Here is a 23565-nt window from a genome sequence, read left to right on the forward strand (position 1 = left end):
ATTTGCAAGACACCAGCAGCCTAATCACAAAGTTAATGTTTTATAGCCAATCCTGCCCAAGTGAATAAGCTAAATTTGTTAAATGAGACTGTTTGCCGCTCTCGGGGAGCCATGGGTGCATTTTACTGTCGTGCAGAAGCTGTTAATGCAGAATTCTGTAAAATCGTGTCGCTCTGAGTGCACCCCAGAGCACGCAGTGTGTTTGAGTCTGCTGTATGAGGGTTGTCCCTTTTCAGCCATTTTACACTAATTGAGGTCTACACATTTACATTACTGAGATATGATTTGAACTTAAGGTGCTAATTTATCACTCGAAAGCCCCTCCAGATATCTTACATTCCTAGAGGTCGTGTCAAACATACCTTCTACATGTTTTAACTGCTTCAAATCTAACACACCAATAGACTGAGATCAAACCCATCTATCTATTAAATGCCTCGCTAAATGCCATTAGCCTATAAATAAACCTTCATCAACAGAACGATTAGAGCAGAGGGGAGGTTGTCGATGCGGCAGTACCACTAAACAAATTTCATACAGCCGGGATGGATCTGCTGTACAAACAGGACCTTTTCAACATATATGGCCATGAAGCTGCGGCATTATCCTGCATTTGTGATCTGAGTTTATTAACAAGGCCTCTGCCTCTATAGAGCATGTGAATCCTTCACAGCTGTAATTGCAGTAAGTGTACAACCAGCATGTCTTCACTTTGATTCTTCCTCTTCTTTTTGCTCTTATCAATAGAAGCATTTGCTTTTCCAGCAATGCTCAGCGCTGCCCTGCACAATACGTCTGGGAACGGAACAGTACAGTCCAAGGTCTTTTACGGTTGCCTGGTACAACGCTGCTGAAGGATAAATGCAATTTTCCCTTTGCACTTTACTCACTTTTTGGAGGTGTTTGAGGTTGAATTTTAGTTTTATTTAGCAAAAACACACAAAAGATCAGAAAAACAAAGAATGTGGTGGGCAAGACAGAACTATTCTCCATGAAAGTCTTATTCGTTACCTCCGAAGATGCAACGACTACACGGCAGCACATTGTGGACTGAAAACAAACTAAGACTTTACAGCCAGTCTTATCTCATACTGACTCAGTTTTGCCTTTAAATATTAATTTTTCGTTAAAGAAGTGAATACAATTCTGCTCATCTATGAATCTTTGCAAAATCTTTCACAACAAAGCTTTTAGTTTAGGCTTAGTGAACGTCTCTGAGTGTTCATTGTCAAAAGTCAGAGGGAATTCTTAGCTTTTATTACCATTAATTATTGGCTTTTTATACCTTGAGATGACAATTTAACTACGTCATCATAGTGGCCAAAGTTTCCATCTTTACAAATAATCAGACTGTAATGAATAGCAAACAATGCTTGTCAATTACCAGCTGCAAAATACTATTTGATGTGCAGCCACGTGATCAATGGCCTTCAATTCGAAGATGTGGCAGCGTAATGCTCCCAGAATATTCTATATTTAATTAAGTGGAAAGCAGAACTTTGGAGTGATGCTGGACTGGTGGTTGTTTACCATCACTGCAGGCTTTAATTGGCTCCAATCAAACATTTCAGTGTTTGCAGCAGACTGACCGATCTAAGAATTACTGCAGCTCTTCAGCTCTACTTAGAGTGTAAATCTAGATCCCGTCAGCCCCCATTTATTTTAATCTGCTTGTCTATAACACCAAAAAGAGGAGAATATACTTTAAACTTCTCCTTCCAACTGGGACAGTTCTGTCATGCTTTGCTGTTTTGAAACTTCTTCTCTTCGGAAAGAAAAAACGTATCTCCCATGAAAATCCTGTCCTGCCCTCCGGATGTTATTCCAATTAAGCACAAAAAAACAGATCATTGGAACAGATGGTCAAAATATGGCATCAATCATTTATTGTCACTTGGCTTCTGGTTCTCTTACTTTGAACATGTTGTTCTCGAATCTCCCTGAAAAAAGAAAAGTAAAAGAATATGGATTTGCCCTCAGCAATCACAGACCTACACTGTCTCCAAGCTCCAGCTTATTTATCTGAAGTTTTTCCTGTCAGTGGGTATATTTTATTAATAATAACCACAACTTAGTGAATTTGCAGTCAGGTTTTGGAGCACTGCACTGCACAGGGGCTGCCCTCCTTAAAGCTGAGACATTTTTCACCTCCTTGCTGCTGCTAATACTTTTAGTCTCAAGGCGCCATTTTACACCACAGACCACGGAATTCGACTTAATGTCCTGAACAGTGATTTGTTGCCGCAGACACCAGTCTCAAATGGTTCAGATCACACCTTGCTGTTAGGTCACTTGCTGTTGTTTCAGGGACTCCATCATCCTCTGCAGTCAGTGTGTGGTTCCCCTGTGGACTGATTTCCACACTCTGAGTGTTGTGAAGCTTTTTTTTTTAACGCTTTTCTGAGCATTTTATCTTAACACAAACTGATACAGAAGGTGCTCCTGTGCCACAATATATAGGTTCAGTCAGGAGAGTACTTAAAGCATCGTTAATACCAGATAATAATTCTTGATATACAAAAAAAAAAAAAAAGAAAAAAGAAAAAAGGATGAGGCGAAGGCTTATAGACATGTAGTACTTTACATGATTGTGAGAAGCAAATTTGGATTTTGGACAATTATTAATGATAATCATTTTGCATCATTAAGGACAGGTGTAGAGAGGCACAACAGTACTTTATCTTTATCAATAGAAGGAGCCACATTGCATCATGGGATTGTTAGCAGAAGGTAGTGCACATGCCACTGACACTGCTTTCCACTTGACTAACATGGCTCCTCTCTTCCCTCCCTCTCAGCTCCTCAAAGTGTCCTGCCATGCAGAACAGCCATACATCTTACAATCCATGTGTGTTACCATCTGACCTGATCAGGAGCACCGTCTTTTACTTGTCTTCACCATAGCTAACAATATCAACTGTTCAGAGCAGTGGTTCATGAAGACAGTTTCGCATCATCGCTCTTTGTTTCAGTCCTCCGATCAGATTGACTTTGACCTGATTTCTATGAACGGACTTCTGGTGTAAGACGACCTTCCTCAGTGTACGGATGTCATCATGACCTCGCTCTCTATGTGGTTCAAACTGTGTAAGGAAACTGCAGAGATGTACTTCAGAAGTGCTGAACTGTGCAAACTGCAGAGAAGCAGAGGCGGGGTGAAGGAAGGGAGCGAGCCGGGTCGTGGTCCAGCTTTTATACTGTGATGATCCAGCTGAGCTACATCAGCTGATTACCCTCAGCTGTGGGCAGTTTAACCAGGACAGCCCACACAGTGGTGGAGACGTCACACTATCTTTCTCGTTAGCTTGCCTGCTAAGTAGCTCAGCAGCTCAAACCAGATGCAGAATCACCAAAAATCTGGATGCTGCTGGTCAGTGGGGAAGGTTGTGATTGGATGTTGGTATCTGTGTCAGGGGGTGGAGGCAGCTGCAGCTAACTAGGCTGATAAAGGGGAGGCTGATTAGTAATTTGCCCTCATTTGGTTAAGAGAGAAGAGCTTTTAGGGCTTCTTGATTGGATGTTGTGAACCAGAAGGGAGTTGCCTCTTAGATTTTAAATTTAAAGGTTAATGGAGGGAAGCGGGAGAATAAATGAATGGACAGGAGCCAAGGGGTGTGGCACGGAGGACATAATGAATGAAGAAAGAGAGGAGCATAATAAAGTGGTTCTCCTGATTAAACTTTTGCTGAGCTCCATTTATTTTGCTCGGTTGCAGACACACAGGATATATGACCATAAAAACAGCAGCGCTGGCAGCTGAACTCGTCTAAACGAATGCTTTAAACATATAATAAGACGGATTAATCTTAAAGCAGAGAAATCTAACTTTTTCTTATTCGGCTCACAAAACACAATTAGCTTGGTTCAGCACAACCTCGCTAAACTGTGTTAAGCTTCCTGCTGGAAATGTGATGATCTGAATCTCACTTTATATGTAAATAGAGCTGATTAATTCAGTCAATAAATACTGATAAAGAAGCATTGTTTTAGATTGTGCTGACCTTAAGAAAGTTACCCTGCTTTCATTTAGTTCTTATGCCTGGTTCACGCCGGAGGGTGTCCAAACCTTAACTGATCTTAAAAGCACGTGAGTCCACAGACGTTACGACAGATTTAAACTATTCTTAATATTTAATCGGAAAAACGCCAGACGATTTAGTCAAGAAGCAGGACCACACACTTTATTTTAACGAATGACTTCAGAGCGGCCATTCAAGGAAAAAAACTCAAATGTGACTGCAGAAAAAAACAAACATGGAGGCGGATTGTTGTCGTCAGCTGGTTGCCGGTGTGGACGAAGTCGTGGGGAGAAGACAGAGTCAACATGGTTTGTACATTTTGAAGCGTGACCTGCAGGTGATTTGGAAATAAAGTTTTATTGTTAACAGATCGCTCTCATTGGCTAATGCGGCTCAATATTCCACGTCTGTTCCTTTCGCAGTACAGGATTTCAAGATTTTGGGGATTGGAGTCTCAAAATTGGGAGAGAGGATGATCTGGCTTTAAAACTCCTGTAGTCTGAATCTGGCTTTACTTGATTCCTATGAAGTCAAAAAACATTATTTTCCATCAGTTTCAAACCAACAGCTGAGCGACACGAGGATCGTATCTCTGATTCTGCTGTTTTCTCAAGAAATCACATGACTTCATTTTACAAAGTAATCTTCATTGTAGCTTGTTTGACTAAGTGAGAGAGTTGAAGCATCTTAGGGTCTTGCTCTGGATCTGGAGATCACCTGATGCAGCAGGGTCACCAAGTTTGACTGACGCCAAACTGACGAATCAGAGCCTCCCACCTGGGGACAGTTCGGGACTGTCGCCGTCTGTGTGTCTGAATGAGGGACAAACACTCACCATTGTAAGGCTGGGTCAGCGGCCTGGACATCCGGACGGAGCTTGGAGTAGACTCACTGCTGCTTTTCATTGAACACAGTGAGCTGAGGCGGTCTGGGCTCGTGATGCCTCCGGGGTCTTTCCCTCTGGGGGTTTTCCAGGCACTTTCAGCCAGGAAAAGACCCTGGAGTGGACCAGGGAAATGCTGGAGGGACCATCTCTGATGCTCAGGGGCTTTCGATATGTCTGGTTCTGTTTTTATATGCTGTACTCAGGTCTCTCCAGCTAAAGAGATCTGATTATCTGATTAACATATCAGGATCCTCCAGAAGAGGCTACCTACTTACGCTGCTGCCTCTGTTACCTGAACCTGGCTGAGTGCTGGAAAACTGACGGATGGATGTAGCTTGTTTGCCATCTTGCAGCAGCAGAAGCTGGATTTTTCAGAAGAATGATAAGACAGGAAGTCCACCCCAACAATACCTGTTAAATAAGAAAGGATTTTTCAAACCTCCTGGTGTGTGTATGTTTGAGTTTGTGTTTCTATGTGTATGAGAGAAAAGATAATCGAATATCAATGATGGAAAGAAACTAAGTACATTTACTCATGTACTGCACTGAAGTATTTCCAATTAAGTTGTACTTTACAACATTTCACAGGGATTCATTGTACTTTCTTTTACTGTATTTTTTACTTAGTTACTAGCTACTTTTCAGATTACAATATTACACAGAATATCTATATTGATAATCCTGGATTACCCTAGACTGCCCATTTCCCAAGACAAATAATAAATGCTGCCTATTGTTACTTTTATACTTAAAGTACTTTTTGCTGCTAATACGTTTATACTTTTCCTTAAATAACAGTCTAATGCAGGACTTTTAGTGTGTTTTCTTCATTTTGAAGGGATTCACCATTGAATAACTTCTTCACCGTCATGAATAGAAATCCAGTCCAATTTCTTTGTACTTTTTCTACATTTACAGCACATTTGTAGCCTGATGGGTCGGGAGAAGCACAAACACACACACACACACTTGCTCTCACACCTTCCAAATTTCCATTACATTTAGAGGGCAGTTACTATACAAACTGGCTCTAGTTTCAGACCAGTTTATTCATATCTTATCAGTTTATTCTACCTAACATGAACCCCATTGATATTCTGCCGTAGGTTGGAGTCTATAAGCTGTATTAGATTGATGCAGTGTTGAACCGTCACAAGTTTCTATCTTAAAATTGAAGAAAATGAAAAAGATAATGTTTCCCAGAGGCAACATCCAGCGTAGCTGTGTGTGTGTGTGTGTGTGTGTGTGTGTGTGTGTGTGTGTGTGTGTGTGTGTGTTTGCATCCATCACAACACTTTTTATGGAAATGAAGCATTCAGTCTTTATCCTTGAATATATGGGACGTTATCTTTATCAGAGAGGAGTTATTTAGATTTCAGACACTTTGAATCTGACAACGATAAACAAGAAATTACATTTGAAACCATTTCTGAAGAATTTTTGTTCCAAAAAGACTGAATTTAGTTTTGTTCCCGTTAAATGTTGAGATGAAGGAGATTTGGGCTACTGTGTTTTGAAAAAGAAAAACAATGAGATGCAGCATTTTCTTCACTTCTGTCACCCACTGAGGTGTGTAGAAACGTGTAAAACAACCTCATACGGCGCCCTGATGAAGGCGAGATCACTGAAGATGTATGAAGCACGCTAACATGGAGAAAACTGCTCTGCTCTGATTGATTTGTGCCTGCCATGCTGTCAGCTGCTGTTCGAGAACAACATAATTGGTCCAGTGCTTTTGGCGCTGTTAATAGCATGTGAAAGTGGGTTTCTGGCATTGTAAAGTAGATCTTGTGATTTTCAGCTGGAGAAACTTTCCTTCCCGCTAAGACGAACAGAATCATCACAGCTTGAGGGCTGCATTTTATTTTCTAGCACAAATTTCCACTAAGAATTTCAGAAGCACTTTTTGTGCAAGTTTTGGCGTGCAAAAAGTTTTTCAGATGACAAATTTAAGAAATGCATTTGGGTCAAACAATTAAGGAACTCACATGATGACATTCGATTGGCTGCCTGAGGGGGAAAAAAGGCCTTACACACTAAAATTCACGTGAAAGGCTGAAACTGAATGCATGACCCACTTGAACATGTTGCATCATACAGCGTACGGCGATGTCATAACTGCAGCGCCCCACACGCTCTCACTGAAACACTATGCAGGCGTGTGCTACAGAATCTGCCCGGCAACCACTCAGTATGTGCTGCTGCGTTCCTGAAACCGTGTGAAGATTAGTAGCTCTGCAGATGCAAATAGATTTGCTCCTGGCTGAGCCTGACACCAGCAAATTTAGTCTGCAAATTAAAGGAAACTAGAGAACAGTCCGTCTTGAATGACAGGCTAATCTCCGCACTCTGCTCTGCATGTTTGTGGGTGTTGGCATCTGTTTATGTTTTTTTTCCTGATATATCTTGATGTAGTTTTATTGATGTGCTGCACCAACACTTCCACTGCGTCGACTCAGAATGATTTCAGAGGTTTTCAGTTTGCATAGGGATGCCGGGGCGGGGAACGTTTTATTTAAGAAGATGAACCCTGCCTCTGGAGGACAGTATGAGGTGAATATACACAGAAACTCACACAATTTGGTGTGTGAATTACCCGTCCAAGGGCCCAGGATCTCTACCAAGGATTAGCTTTTCTCTCACACTCTAGACTCCGGCCTTTTCAAAAGGAAACAGCCTGAATTAGCACCATGCTGACAGCTTTTCATCCCCCTCTCTTTCTCTACCTATCTCAGACTTGTTCCAGTTCAAACCACCTTTGAAAGCATCATCAAAGCTTTTTTATTTGTATGCTTCTTATCTATGCGCATAGCCGATCAAGCTGTGTGATGACAGAGGGCATACGGGGGGGACATGTTGACACACGAGCATGCAAACACGCAGGCGCAGAAAATGCACATGAATGTTCGGAGTATCTGGGCTCACTGACACTGAACTGGCGCGCAGTTCAGATGAGGTCCGACGGGGCTGCCTGGCCTGGCAGTCCAGCGCTTTTGGAGGATCAAGCTATGGCTCTTATCTCTCTGGCCTGATGGTCTAACCTCTACTCCCTGCCATCAGTCTTTTGCAAACACACATGCGCACACTCGCATACGGACACTGGACTGACGGTCTTCACTGCTTCACTTTTTGCCATCTGACTGACCACAGCTGAAGCAGCTCAACTGCGGTACAGGCCATAAACCTGTGCTTTGGGACAAGAGGGCGGGTGGGAGTGAAGGCAGGCAGATGTTAGAACTGCATGCCTGCATGCATACACACACAAAGCTAATTGCTTTCGCTTTTTTACCAGTCCGCATCAAAATTTCATAATAGTTTTTAAAGAGGCAGGATTTTCCCCCAGATCTCGTCCCCACGTTCCCACCTAACGTCCTGCGACCACCAGTTTACAGTAAATAGAGTAAAACAGAGAGAAAGCACAACTGACAGCTGAACAGTTGGTTGAAATTACTGAATATTTTTTACATATACTATGTATTATAAATGCTATTTTTTAACTGATTTTCACTCAGATTTTTGCGTTCACCAATTTTCTTGATTGATTTGAGTTTCACTATTTTTATTAACTTAAACAGAATTTTAGCCCAATTTTAAATTTGTTATACTTCTTATTGTTAGGCGGCACTGACCTCTGTGGTTTAAAAGGTCCTCTTGCACAGAGAAAAATCCCTGCTGATTGTGCATTAGTAAATAACAATAAGTGGTTAAATGACAGTGTTTGCTCTTTTAAACTCCTGTTTTCATCTGGATGTTTGTATTAGATATTTTTCTCAATTTCAATGTATATTAAAGATCAAAATAATTCCCAAATTATTTCAGAATAAAACTAGAACTGTATACAGACCTCATTATACAAATATTGACTTAACGTATTGAATGAAATTGATCTGCTCTCTGAATCTGTGCGTAATATTAAAAACAGCTTTTCCTAACCTAAAGCACGCCCTCGTTTCTCTACCTGTGCTGCTTCTGATAACGTGAAACCATGATGTGAAGTTCTGCTGTGAGAAATGTTCAGTTACTGCCATGTGTATTTAAAGGTGCTCAGAGTGGGAAGCAGAGATGCTTGTATTAAATAATTTTTCCTCTCCTCTGCTGCATAATTGCTGAAGCTCAGATGTTCACTGTGCTGGAGTGCCTGTGTGTCAGAGTAAGTTTTCTCAGGGTTCAGAAATAAGTCTTCCAGGACTGTCAGTTAAAAGGAACATACCTGTGTGGCATCTGGCCTTGACTTATGTGTTTGTTCCTGCTCTGTGAGAGTCATCTCAGATAAGAAAACAAATCCAGACAATGCTTGCAGATTTTTATCTGTTAAAAGCTCATACACTGATTACAGTTGGTCAAACAAACAAATTCACATTTTTTTTGCACTGTGTCTGTGCACAGAAGCACATCAACCTCCGTAAGTCACCAGTGTTTGTTCCGGTGTGGACATTATGGATTTCATGGTCATCAGTATCAAATAACCGAAACGTTGATATAGAAAAGCTCCTTTTTGAGGGATTAATGGCAGTACGGCAAACTAAGTCTTCAAATGAAAAAAAAAAAAAAAAAGAACGGATGAAAGAAGAGAAGAAAGAGGAAGCAAGCAGGCTCTGGGCAGATTTTTGTGCGCGAGTGTGTGTTGAATCAGATTTGTCCTTGCCATTCAGGCGTTTATTAAAAAAGATGGCAGAGCTGGGTGGTGAATGTTCCCGGGGATCAGCCATTGTGAGGGTTTTGATAAGAAAGCGTGAATTCTCAGGTACTGCGAACTTATCCGGAGTGTTGCATTATTGAATCAGACCTGTGCGAACAAAGGAGCGTCAATCACACGCGGGGAAGTGCAACGAAGGGACCACGACGAGAGCAGAAGATGGTAGCATGTTGGCTGACAGCGGTTTGTTAACAGTGTTCCGCATTCACAAAGCTTGAAAGAAGGCTGCTTTGAGTGCTCCATGTAAGATGTATTTCCTTTCAAAAAACATAAAATATCCACAAGTCGCTCTTATTTTTTAAAGTGCTGTCCCAGAGAAAACCTTTGAAGCAAGTCTGTAGCCTACTTTCAGTGATTTTGATGGAGATAAAAAAAACATTTGTGCTACACTGCTTAGTTAGTTCAAGCGTTTACTTTTACGATTAGCTCGGCTTATTTCTTCCCAAATCAAGCATCTTTTAATCAAATGAAAGAAGTGAAAAGTTCCAATTTAGTTGCAAGGCCTTGAACGGATACCAAAAACATCCACATGTTGTGTTTTTCTGCCTGAAGAACGAATTCCTCATTTAATTTTTCATCCCATTGATGTATGATGCAGGCCAATTTCTAATAGAGCCACCACTGCGAATCACACTGGGCCAGCTTCCCCCTTCATTTATGTAATCATCACTCTGAAAACATCTGGAAATAGGCAGCTGTGCTCGAATAAAAGCACAGGATAAAGTTTCAAAGTCAGGCGATTTGAAATGAAACCATATTTAAAACATAATTTATCATTGTTTTCTATATTTGGGGCAACACGGTGAAAAGATGGAGCTACCAGCTACTTTTGTGATGAGATCGTAACTTCGTGAATACTGGTCTCAAGCCAGTTTAGACCAGGTTATCTGTGAAAAGGCAGAAGGATTCGTACAGTTACACATCCGTGTGAACTGGACTGACGTCATCCAGCGTGCACGTTCGGACAGGGTGCGTTCAAGGAGTGAAAACGTCTTCCAAGCAATCCACCAAAACAACTGTCATTTTGAAAAATCTTTACCAGAATTGCAACCATTTTTTTTTTTTTTTTTTTTTTTACTTTTTATCACCAGAAACATTTGGCTGTAACTTCATACAGAGATTCAAAAGCTTCCAATTCATAGGATACAACATAGACACATTTATTTCTTGTTTCAATACCCCAAACCGTGTGGTTCTCCCTCCCATCAGCCCCAGAAAGCAGCACTGTTCATTAATAACCAAAATCCCAAAGAAAATAAACTAAAAAATGTCACGTTAGCTCCTGTGGTAATCCTTAGCCCTCTGTCCTTCCTTCGTCCTCCTGTCCAATCATCCGACCAACAGAAAAATAATGCACAGGTGAGTGTGTGTGCATACGTGTGTGAAAATATCATTTGTAACAAAACAAAAATAATCTAGATTGGTCTGAAACGCCGGCCGAAGGGAGTCAGCCCTCCCAAACCCGACCAACTGTAAAAGAAGTTGTTTCCTGTTTTTTTCTTCTTCTCCCTCTCGTCCCTCGATGCACTTCAGCGCACGCACGCACACACACACACAAACGCACAGCCGGGGAGTTTTTGTTTTATGCTGTAAATCCTCAAAGTGTTGCAGTAGTTCTTGGCTGGGTACACAGGTTTTCAAAAGGCAAGAGGAGGGGGGGGTTTGTGTGGAGGCGCCTTCCTCGTCGGCCATCTTGGATTCTGTGCAGGCTCGCGGAGTCAGACTTGCAGCTGGAGGACGTGCGGCGGGATGTTAATGAAGTTCTGTCGTTAGAATTCAGCAAGAACTGAAATGAAACGGGGTTAATACAAACCAGGGAGAAGAAAAAAAAGAAAGAAAACTAGTTACATCATTCCTGTGTTCTTCAACTTTGTACTTGGTCACTTTTTGAATTCCATATATTTATATCCATATATATTTATATATATATTTATATATTCTTTTTACAATTAAAAACACCATGGAATTGACAGACTATTTGGTTTCTTTTTGCCTAAGTAGAAGTGTTTCTCTTGTTTTGTAAATAAATGCATGTAAATATTTTTTTTCTCTTTTTCCATACTGTCAGTCAGTGTAAAGGCGGCCACTCAAGAAGTGTTTGTACGTCTGTATCCACACAGTATGCATTTCATCAGCACATTTTTCCATGATATTACATTTTTTTTTTTTTTAAATTCAGCATTTCCATTTGGGTCCCACAGACGCGGAACACCAGAGTCTGTCAAAATGCTGTCAAACCGAAAGCCGATGTCCTAAATCGTGTCCTTTCATTGGCTGGTTTGGCCCAGGTCTCTGTGTGATAGGCTGGGGCTGAGTAACTGGGTCTGCGTGGGTCCGTTACAGCTCAGCGCCCCGGCACTTCCTCCATTAAGGTTCAGGAAGCAAACAGTTTCTCTGGCCTCCACCAGCGCAGCCGTTGAGCCGCCGTTGCTGATTCCACCCTCTTCCTGCTTCCTGTGAGCCAGCGCCAACGCCCTGAGCTGCTCCTGCGCCTCCTCCAGCAGCAGCGCCACCTCATCCTGCTGCTGGCCGAGGGCGGACGAGCAGGACGAAGACGACAGCGTGGCACGCGCTAGCTTCTCTCTCTTCTCTTCCTTGCAGGGCACGGCTCCACAGGTAACTGACATTGCTGTGGTCGCCGGGGTGACGCTGGTTTGCATACAAGACACCTCGTTGTCATGGTGACACTGGACGGAGGGGATGATGGGGATAGAGCAGGAGCGAAACGGCGGTGGCGGGGAGTGGCCGTGACGGCGTCCGGGCCTGCGCAGGCTGCGGGTGGCGGGATTCGGATCGCCGTGCTCGGGCGGAGCGCACGGCCCTGAGCGCGCCTCCATGCGGCCGCTCCACGACGATGGCGACGTTGTCTCTATGGAAGCAGGAGTTTGCATATGTAGGAAGGCATCTCGTCTGGGGTTGTCACATTGGTTCTCTCCCTGCATTTGGCAACTGGAAACAAAAAGACAAGACAGAGACACAAAGAAGAGAAACGGAGCAAAGGTTACTCAACTGAAGAAAAACTTCTTCACTTCACCGAGAGGAGAAGTCATTGTGTCTTTGAGTGCGATTTCAACTGGATCGTCTTTTCAAACTCCCACGCTGAAACCCAGGCAGAATACACAGAGGGACAGCTCTCCGCCCTTTGCCATCTCACAGGCTAACCGAGGACGCTGGGAGGGAGGAGGACGGGTCTGACATCCTTCTTTCATCTCTTTATATCTGAGTCTGCGCACACACACGCAAAAAAAATCCAAAAACCTCAACTCTCTTATATAAATGAGGAGGTAACAGAGGGTTCACTTTTTATATCACTGATTTAATGACTTGAAATAAATGAGAATTGTTGTTTTAAAGTTTAAGGCGTTCAGCTTGGGTCAAGGACGGCTGAGGTAATCAGGCGTCGTGTGCAGTAATTTCTATCGATTTTTTTCATTTTGAGTAGTTCCACTTTTAGGTCAAGGCCATCAGCCTTGTTTGAAAATCCTTTTTGAGTCACTCTTGCTCAGAGATTGTATAACTGCACTGATTCCAGCTATGATAGCTCTTTTCTATATTTTGAAAGTTTTTAATCTCTGCTCTCAGTCATACCTGTGCCTCCACCTTCCTCCTCTGTTCCTTCACTCCTCTGCTATGATTTTCCCCAAACTGTTATATTTTCTTAACATGATGTTACCCAGCCTGCGTAGCACATGTGCTCAGTGTGGCGTCATGTTCTGGCCGCCTCTCAAACCGAATGCATCCTGCCCGTCCGTCCCCATTAGTCTCGTTAGCCGTCTTTCTGCTCAACCTCATTAATTAAACTGTATATTCTTTATCTGTTGCTTAATTATTCACCTTCAGTAACCACATTTAAACCATACAAGAAACCAGGTTACAAGGAGATTACATGTATTGACATGCAACTAGACAGTAATCAGATTACTCCCCGAGCCCAACCATAAGTGTGGGAACAAATGTGAATTTTAGAGCTCGGCTGCAGAAACTGACCTAATTAGACTTACAGAAGCTACTGTTCCTCATGTTATCTGGATGCACTGCTGCACGGCTTCCACAGCGATACTCTAACGGTTTGAAGGTTTTGTCGTACACATGCAGTATTTTAAAAACCTCATTGGAAACCTTGTTGTCAGCCTTGGACAATAACATCAAAAGTGAACAATTCTTCAAAATCCTGATTTGGATTTATCAGGATTTCTTTTCCTTCCAATGTTTTTTAAATGATCACTTCCTACACCTGTTACTATGGTATGGTTAAGGTCAGGGAAACAGTGCGGTTATGGCAAATAAACTTTGGTTAATGTACAGTTAGAGTTGGGCAACTAAAGATAAACATGTGGGACTTGATTATGGTTTCAGTGGATAAAAAGGCAGACAGGGTTAGTGTTAGGATCTGCGACGGAACATGAACTCCAGTCTCCTGCATGAACTCAGACTTACAGAAATGTGGAATAAATATGTAGCGCCGAGGCCACCGGGCTGATGCATACGTGGCAAAGACATTGAGTTTCTCAAGCAGAAATGTAGCTCAACAATCCGGGCTGCTCTTATCACAGTTTTAGACACTGAGTTCTTGTTTGCATGACATGTAAGTGGACAAAGACCTGGTTACTTCAGCATTCATCACTGAATACCGCACGCTAAGAACAAGCACTGCTCTTGTCTCCCACTCTTGGGTCCTCTTGTCTCACCTGTCCAGGAAGCTGATTCTGGAGCTGTCCTGAGCGTTCCCCGACATTTGCACCAGTGGTGGATACCGATGGCCAAACAGTTGGCCTTGATGTTCAGGGTCAGCATTTGTCTCAGCCAATGGCAAGCTTCACAGTCCATTGTGACTGTAGCCTATATATACAGTATATATATGTGTGTGTGTGTGTGTGTGCATAAAAAACTTGACTGAGGCCAGACGTAATCCCTCTGTCCCTCTTTGTAAGGCTGACCATGCCCTTCACTGTTATCAGGCTCTAAATCCAGTGGCATTCTAGAGCAGTGCCCCGTTTGTGTAATAATTCATAATCCTCTGGAAAGACAAGCTTTTTCCACCACGTCAAAATCCAACTTTGACTCCTTCTCCCTTGTAATACCTCATCACACACGCTCACACACTCCATTGAGACGTGCAAAAATAGCGGTGGGAGGAGAAGGTGCTTTTTCAGACTCAAAGGAAATCACGTCGTCCTTTTATCGCCGCAGTATTTTTCCGAGACATGAAAACCTCACCAAAAACCACAGTGGAGATTTAGCGGGTCCACAGAGAGGATCCCGCGAGCGATAAGAGAGGATGATGCGAGGGTGCTAATTCCCAAGATAACATTCACAGACAAATCTCTCTTTTGATGTGTTAAAACACAATCAGATTGCAAAAATCTATGAAGCAGAGTTCAAATATAGACCCTGGAGCAACGCGGGAGCGGCTAGAGGGGTATTACAGAGAGATTGTGTGCAAGTGAGGTGAGATAAGTGACTGGGCTTTTATCTTTTACGGGAGCTCATTACATGTACAAGTGTTAACAGTCATCTTCATTAATCCATTCCCCTACAGATAAATATATCTCATGTGCTAGTAAGTCAAAGCAAAAGCTCTATGTAATGTGATGCAGGGACCTTGTAACACTGGAAAATGTTTGCAGATGAGCAACATACAAGCATTTATACATACATGTAGGTGTTTACGCCTACACGCACCGAAGCTGCGATTGTGTGTGTAACTGAAGGCTGTAAGTATATAATATGTCAAGACAAACTGAAGACGTGGAGGGAGAACCGGCCATAAAACGCTGCACACAGCGGACCAAAATGCAGAAATTCAGGCAGTCTCTTTGTCAGCCATTTTGGAGACAGCTTTATCTTAAAATAGTCGTAACAACACAGGACATTCTGTCTCCCTGTCAGCCATTTTGTTGAGATAACACTAGGCTTCTCTAACAGGCATGGAATAGACCGGGAAACCTTTCTTTAAAGCATTTTCTAACTGTCATATGCTATCTGCACACTCCTCTATCACTTCCTTTTACTCCCCTGCTGCTGTTTTTTCTTCTTCTACTATATTTTTGAACGCTTTCTGTCTGTGTCAGAGCGGATTCAAACTGCTTGTCTCTCTATTTCTGCATCTCTGCCTCAGTCTCTGTGCAGTCGTGGTCAAATGTCTCCATGGCAACCCTGACTATCATACTACGGGAAGGGGATTCAGTCGTCTGTCTGTCCATCTGCCGCTATGTGAAATCGTTCATTAGAGAATGAATGAGTGTGTGGGTGGGTGGTGGGTGAGGAACTCACTCAGTCTGCATGAGTGTGTGTGTGTGTGTGTGTGTGTGTGTGTGTGTGTGTGTGTGTGTGCATGACCTCTTGCCTTTCAGCACAACCTGTTCATCTGTATGTCCCAAACTGTGTCTGATTTTCATGCAGCATCTGTGCAAAGATGCTCCAGAGACAGGGGCGGAAATAATAAAAGGCCCTAAGCTGAAAAGATTTTGAGCCAATCAGAGAACACTTGAGCTGGCCAGGGGATCATTTGGACCAACCGCAGGTCACCTCAGTGGACTAGATGGCATTTAGGACCACCAGACAACACTTGAGTCAACCAGAAGGGCACTTCGGTTGATCATAGGACACCAGAAGATGCTTGAGCCAACCAGAACATACTTGGCCCAACTGGAGGATGCTTTGGTTGGCCAGAGGACACTTGGCCCAACCAGAGGGCACTTTGCTTGACCAGAAGACATTCAGGCCAACAAGAGGACACCTCAGCAACCCAGTAAACGGTTGGGTGTAGCATTGGACACCTGGGCAGACCGGCAGAGACAACCAGAGGACACCTGAGCTGCCCAGCAGACATCTAAACTCACAGGAGCATTTGCAAGAGCCAACCAGAGGACACTTACGCCGGCCTGCCGGTCACGTGGGAGTGGACTTCAGGTAACCAGGGGGGCACCTGAGTGGCTACTCTCCTGAGGAAAAGCATACTTAAGCAGCTCAAGAGTCCCTCTATAGCGGCACTACAGAGATATGCTGCTTAAATAAAGATTAAAACAAAAGTGAACTAAAGCACTCTGAGTAAAACGAGCATGGGCGGTCACCACTCTGCGCCCCCCCCCCCGTGCACGCCGCTCAGCTCACTCTATTCATGCCACTTGTGTGCACATTGTGCTCACTGCATGTGTGAGAGCGTCTATCTTTTCTTCCTGTTTCTATTAGTATGCATGTAGGTCATGTGGAGCTTTATCCTGAGCCCGGACCGCTGGGACCTGAACGCCTGAAGTGAGGCTTGCCAGTCCAGGTGGGCAAAGCACTGAGTCATGACCCACCAAAAATGGGTCAGAGCGCCTTTCACACTGAATAAATTTCTTGCTAATCATTCACACCGATCATTTGCATATCCCCTGGCTGCTATGCACACGCAGTTCTGCCCGAGAAGTGTAACCCTACTGTGTTACATTTGAATCAGGATTTAATTGTTGGTCTACCTGCTAAGCCGCCGCATTAAAAGCCGAGAATCTGAATTTAGGGCAGCCGTGACAAGATGCCAGAGAGGGGAAGAGAGGGAGAAGAATGTGGATGTGCAGCCTGTATCATGTCCTTAAAAGCACAAACACCAGGCAGAGCATTTCCTTTGAACTCGTGCCACCGCGCTGCAGACCACAACATGACGTGACCTTGTTTTTATCTTTGCTCAGCAGATTGGAAAACAAAGGGATGGAGGGGGGAGAAAAGGAGATTAAAAAAGAAGAAATGCAGTCTTTAAAAAAAAGAAAAAAAAATCAGAGAATTGGCTTTGAAATATCGACTCTTGAAATGAAATCCGAAGCTTTGTCCGCGGCAGGCCTGTATTTTTCAGTTGGTGGCTTTCATTGAAATGATTCAGCACACGGAGGATACGGCAAAGAAGTGAAGCGGAGACAGAAAGAAAGAGAGAAGAAAGTGAGGATTAAACCTGAAAAAATACTTGCGATCTTTCAGCTATAATTACACCTAAAACAGCCTTTGTGTGTCTGCAAAGTGAGCCTGTGAACACAGAGTGTGTCAGTGGTCTGCATCACTTGGGAATATTGAATATCAACACATGCACACATTCAAAGACCAAATACGGCTGGAATTGTTTCCGAGATCAAGCTTGAGGGCCGATTTAAAACAGCCACAATGTCTCACAGTCATACTTTCTTAAAGGGGGAATGTTTTGTGAACAAGTAAACCACAGTTACTGATTATTTTTATAGAATTTATCTTCATCTAAGCCGTCAGTGCCTCCTCCTCACCCTCTTTGTGCTTCAGCCTCCCTCTCAAATGAATCTACTTCTTGCAGGTGTTGGTAGGCGGGGCCGGAATACTTGGATCCTCCAATTGGATTTAGCCTTCCCCTGGGTATGGGCGGGGTCCTGCGTGGGGCTGACCAATGGGCTGTCCGGGTTCTCTGATCCGGGATGTGAGACAAGGAACCACTTCTATGGACAAAATAGAATTAAAAAAAAGATTCAGGAGGTTTTTCTTTAGGTGAGATGGACAGAGTCGACTGATTGTTAGTAATCATCAGTCGGTGGTTCATCATGCTGCTGCCGCTGTTTGTGTTCCCTCCCTGTTTGATTATGGTCTAATTATCCACTAGTTTATTTGGATCATGTCTGACTGTCCATTGCTGGACTGGTCTCTTTCTTTAGAATTGATTTATTCACACAGGGTGCAGGAAGGTTTCCAATTGATCTTTTTTTGGATTGGTGCCAAAAACTAGTAAGCAGTTAAAAGAATAATTTCCTGTATCAAGTCTGTATCACCAAACAAACACACGACTTTCACCCAGGAGACCGAATGTCACGTGGACCTTTTTACACTTACATAACATACACATCATGATCCTTCCTAAACCTGACCGAGTAGATTTGAAGCCTAAACCTGAGCAAACCACGTGAGGATGAAGGTCCAGTGAGACGAAGGTCCGCTGTCTCCAGGCTCTGCTTCCCTCCGACAGTCAGACAATCGACCTATTCAGTGTTTTCTGTATGAGGATGGGTTGAAATCACAGCACCGTTATTGGAAAGCATGGGGTACATGTGCATGTCCTCTTTGCTCACGCATAATCTCTCAAAAGAGATTTTCTAAAAATGGGGTTCTTAGTCACAACAACTGGAAGCTCTGCTTACAGTCAGACACTTAATATTGTTGGCAGAGTTTTGTATAAAGACATTTAAATGAGATATTTCTGAAGCACAGAATTAGCCTTGGCCAGTTTCTTTCTGGCTATTTTGGACTGTGGTATCCCAGCACACTCTGCTATCCTGGCAATAGTGTCTAAGTCTCTGTCTAAGCTGATGCGATTGCAAACAAATAAGGCCTGATCACTCACTAAGAACGTCATTTGTGGAAAGTGCAACAGACTGCCAGACAAGTAACCTTGTGATCAACTCAGCTGTTTAAAGAAACAGAGAGAAAAGGAAATCTTACAGGAGTTTAGCCAAAAGAGAAGTGGACTTGGTGGTTTGAAGGTTTTCTGATCGTATTTCTAGTTTGTCTGGGAAAATCTCCTCTTAACTACTGCCAGGATCCGCTTGAAAAAAGGCGATTAACCCCCAGCTGCTCCAGTGGAGCTGCTTGGCAGTTAGGGGTATAAAGCACTGGGTGCACTGGGAGGCTCTCAGGTGTGTAACTGTAACTGCACAGTGATGACAGAGACCAAGTCAAAGCAGAGGAATGTTTGCATTTTACTCATTTCGCCCGTCTGCCACAAAAGGTTTCGTTTCATGTTGGATCAAAAATGAATCTTTCTCACAGAAACATAAAACCTGGGGCAGAGTTTAATACATCAGTCTCTGAATATATTACTGAAAGAAATCCTGAAAGCTAAACTCTGCTTCCAGAAAAAGTTGGGACGCTGTGTTAAAATACAAAGAGAATGAGATCAGCGGATTTCTGAAGTGTTCCCGAGTCCGTGTAGCTACATCCTTTATCCAATCATGTGTTCACAAAGTGTTGAACCTCGCTCCATCCTCGCTGTGAACCACTGAGCCTTTCCAGGATGCTCCTTTCACACCAAACCACGATGAGGTGTTTTTGGAGCGTTGTTGCTCCTGTCACAACTTGTTTGAAACGTGTTGCTGCATCAGATTCAGAATCAGCAGATATTTACAAAAATCAATGAAGGTGATGAGGTCAAACATTAAATATATTGTCTTTGTGCTGTTTTCAGTTGAGTTTATGTTAAAAAAGGATTATATTCTGTTTTATCTCTGTTTCATACAGCGTCCCATTTTTTTTTCTTTTGGAATCAGGGTTGTATAACCGAATAGCAACAGGTGGTCTGACGTGAACCCGGATCTGCAGGAGCTCCCTTCTCTTTGGCTCGGCTCTGCGAGTGCGTTTGTTCGTGTGTAACAGAAAATCCAGCCTTGGCAAACATGTGAATTGTAACTCCGTCAGAAGAAGGCACTGAAGTGTGTGCTGGAGTCAAAGCCCAGACAGCTCGAACACACCAGCGAGCAGCGCGGGAAAAAAGCTGACTGGAATTTACACGTCTGCGCTGCCTCATAAATCCCCACACATGTACTTCCCAGTTTATCTCTGTCGCATCTCCTCCGTGTTCATGACTGTTATAGATACGCTTATTAACATGTTTATAGCCTTAATTATAATTACTATCATTCTTCCGTAAATCAGCAATTAGCTCTGGCTGCACTGTAATGTGGATAATTCAATTTCTCTGTTCGTTGAGCCCCGGCTGATTACAGGAAGGGACACCGAAGATGCCTATTGTTGGGATCGTTTGCATTATGGCTGTTTTTGCAGTGAATGGAGGGGAAAGCTGCATCTCCAGTGTAACATTGCACCTGCATGTGTCTGTCTCTGTGTGTGTGTGTGTGTGTGTGCAATTAAATATTATACCTGTGATGTTTTGCTGTGCCCCTGGAGCTGCTGGATGGCGTAGTGGAGATGTTGCAGTGTGCAAAGCTGGACTCACAAACATTTCCCTGGCGGGGCTGAGAGGGCCGTTTGCAGTACTGCAGAAACAAACAACAACAACAGAAACAGAGTCAGTGTTGGTGCAGCTCGTTATGAGGAATCCATCACATGAATTACTGCCGGTGATGTTAAAGACATATTTAACACAAAGTGTTCCCACTCAGAATAGAACTTCTCCTCCTGTTTAAGCAGGTTATATTGAGATTTCTCAGATCTCTTGTGTTAACTCCCCCAGCTCTGAGAGCCTCGGGGTGGGGAGTCCCTACTGCCTTGATTCTTGGAGCTGACTGTCAGAGACTAAATGCAGTCGAGTTACATCTATTTCTGCCGCTTTCCACCTCCCTGAACATCATTCTTGGCTTTTCAGGGATTGAGGTAAATTGTGCTGTGTGGAGAGAGGAGGGGGGCTGTTGACAGATTGATGAAATCAAGAGCATTAAGGCTTCTGGTTGTGTCACAAATCTCCTGGCAACAATGAAGGGTGGCAGCTTCACGGAGGTCCAGACATGGCAATGATGGCTCAATATGTGGCCGACTGCTGCTCTGTGGACGTATTTATGATGGTTTAGGTAAAAGGCAACAGTCATATTTGCTCTACCTTGACAACTATCCACACATTAGTTTCGCAAAGCATCTACTGTTAAGAGTACTGACCAGTCGCTCATGATGCAACCATCAGTGGCTCCCCACCTGGAGGCGTGTACTCCCAAAAGTTCTGCATTAACTGATCATTTCCTACTGCAGCTTCATATTAAAAGCATTTCACTGGTGCAACATGAGTTGACTTTTATTGTGAAGTTGTCACAGGAAATGCAATGTGATTTGCACTTACTGCAATCTTTCATCAAAAGTGCATCTACAAAACAAGAGAACAGTGAGCTTTGAGATGCAGAGCTGCAGGCGACAGGCTGCACACCTCCAACTTCTCAGCGAGGTAACAAACTCCTTCCGGCTTCACTGCTGTCTGCAGACTCACGCCGTGTGCAGCATGAAATCAGATCCTGGTTGCTCACAGAATGATGGGAAATAACCAATTATTGCCTTCTTTACTTCTTTACTAACACAGCAATAGTTCACTTTGCTGCCCCCACATTAATTTCACCCGCAGTGTTAAACTGCATCTGCTCTTACCACCAGTAACGACAGGTGTTACCAAATCAACCAGGACTGAAATCTTTGACACAGCAACTAACATCACAATCAGCTTCTCACACTTTGCTCAAGAGCCGAGGATATTTTAAATGTCAGAGCCTTGGAATATTTGAACTTGACTTTGTGGCAACAACCGTTATTGCAATGTATAAATGCACATCAATTATAGATCAACCCAGCTCGCTGTTGCATCAAATAAGAGAGAAATACCACAATCTTAATAATTAACAAGCCCTTTCAAAGCCTGGATTGACCACAGTAGCGAATCTATGCAATTAAGCTCTCAGTTAGAGATGGGCTTTATGGCTCTTTGAGGGGAGCCGGATCTTGGTGAGCCATTCCTTTCAAAGAGCCGTTCAAAAAACTGGCCCATTTGGCTCATTTTTATATTTATTAAGTTTTAAGAAGGCAGTCTGGCCTGAACTCGTTTTATCTTGGAAATAACCACTGGGAGGAATGAATTTAGATATCCCACCAATATGAGTTTGAATTATTCTGAAATATTGATTATAACCTTATTTGACATGTGTGGATTAGATTTTAAAGTCAGGGGAACGGTTCCCAGCTGCGACTCGGTTCCCTTCGTTCATGTTAACGAGCCGTTCAAAAGAACCAGTTCGTTTGTGAACGTCACAACTCTACTCTCAGTGCTTCTGTTCAGTGGAATAATGCATGTGTCCTTGTGATGTATGTGTGTGATAATTTTCAATGTAAGAAAATATTAGGATAAAATGGAGAATTTAAAATATGTGGACAGATGGAGAATTACACAATAAAAGGCTGTTGTTATGTTTGGCAGTTCAAAAGGACAATAAATGCAGGACACTCAGGCCGGCGGGTCGAAGGAACAAAAAGTGAGCTTTAATAAGAAAAGCTGGTTCCAGTCAAACAAAACAGGCAGGCAACAAACTGAGGGAGCAGGCTGGGGCAAAATCCAAGAAAAATACAAATAACTCCAGTGATAACAAGATGATGAACATTAGCAACAAACGCAGGACAAGGGAACAAACAACTTACAAGTGAAGGAGGGAAAACACACTGACTGAATACACCAGAGGGAAGATTAACAAGGGACAGGTGAAAGTATTCTACAATCACAAGGGCAGGAAGGAGACAAAGGCAGGAAGTCAAACAGGTTCAACATACATTGAGGTTTCACTCATGCAGCAAATATTATCATTTGGCTTGTGAGTGGATTTCTGACCAGATTCATCACATGACCATTATTTTGCACGGAAGTGCATCATTCCTCTAATAATTCTGAACATCTTTCTCTTTTTTTGTGTCCCTCCCTTTTGGATCTCCTGTCCACACTGATCCTGCCTCTGTCACCTCTCCTGCCTTCTTTCCCTCTGCTTTGCCGTCATGACAGGAGATCTAAATCAGCGCTATCGCGTAAGTCCCAGGCTCTATCATTTTAACTCTCGTCATGTTCAGCTCCATCTCCGGAGAGACGAATGTGCAATGAAACAAAACCGCTCTTTGTTCTGCACTTCACAATATGGTTGACGAGGCAGACTCAAACTCCTCAAAAGAACACAGGACAACACAAGAAAGGTGTTTTAGGCTTTAAACCTTCAAAGCCTTAAAGATGTAAGGAGAGTGGTGCTGGTTTGATTTCTTATCTACAACACAAACCTGTGGTTTGCATCTATCAGGCAGTTTCCTCTCCTCAGCATTATCTCAGCATCGTCTAGACTTTTGTAACATCAGCTAAGAGAGACCCATTTTTGTACAATTCTTGCTCCAAAGTACATTTGTGTCTTTTCTTTATACAAAGTTCTGAGTTTGATGTCTGACTAACAAGGTTGTCACCAATGCAGTCCCTTTTTGAGGTCCCTCTGCAGGACGCCAGCCTCATTAGCGTCACA

General features: G+C 43.1%; 1 protein-coding gene across 1 annotated transcript in view; it reads right to left on the minus strand.

Annotated features, from left to right (window-relative positions):
* Positions 1 to 11868: 11868 nt before the first annotated feature.
* The window catches only part of LOC121614302 (pro-neuregulin-3, membrane-bound isoform), a 325012-nt gene continuing 313315 nt past the window's right edge, over positions 11869 to 23565 (minus strand). Inside the window, exons 8-10 of the mRNA XM_041948116.1 lie at positions 20465 to 20580; positions 17851 to 18036; positions 11869 to 12550 (exon numbers count right to left, since the gene is read on the minus strand). Of these exons, the coding sequence (XP_041804050.1) occupies positions 11869 to 12550; positions 17851 to 18036; positions 20465 to 20580 (984 nt within the window). The remainder of the gene's footprint in view (positions 12551 to 17850; positions 18037 to 20464; positions 20581 to 23565) is intronic.

This window comes from Chelmon rostratus, chromosome 11 (genome assembly GCF_017976325.1).
Source record: "Chelmon rostratus isolate fCheRos1 chromosome 11, fCheRos1.pri, whole genome shotgun sequence".
Taxonomy (NCBI): domain Eukaryota; kingdom Metazoa; phylum Chordata; class Actinopteri; order Chaetodontiformes; family Chaetodontidae; genus Chelmon; species Chelmon rostratus.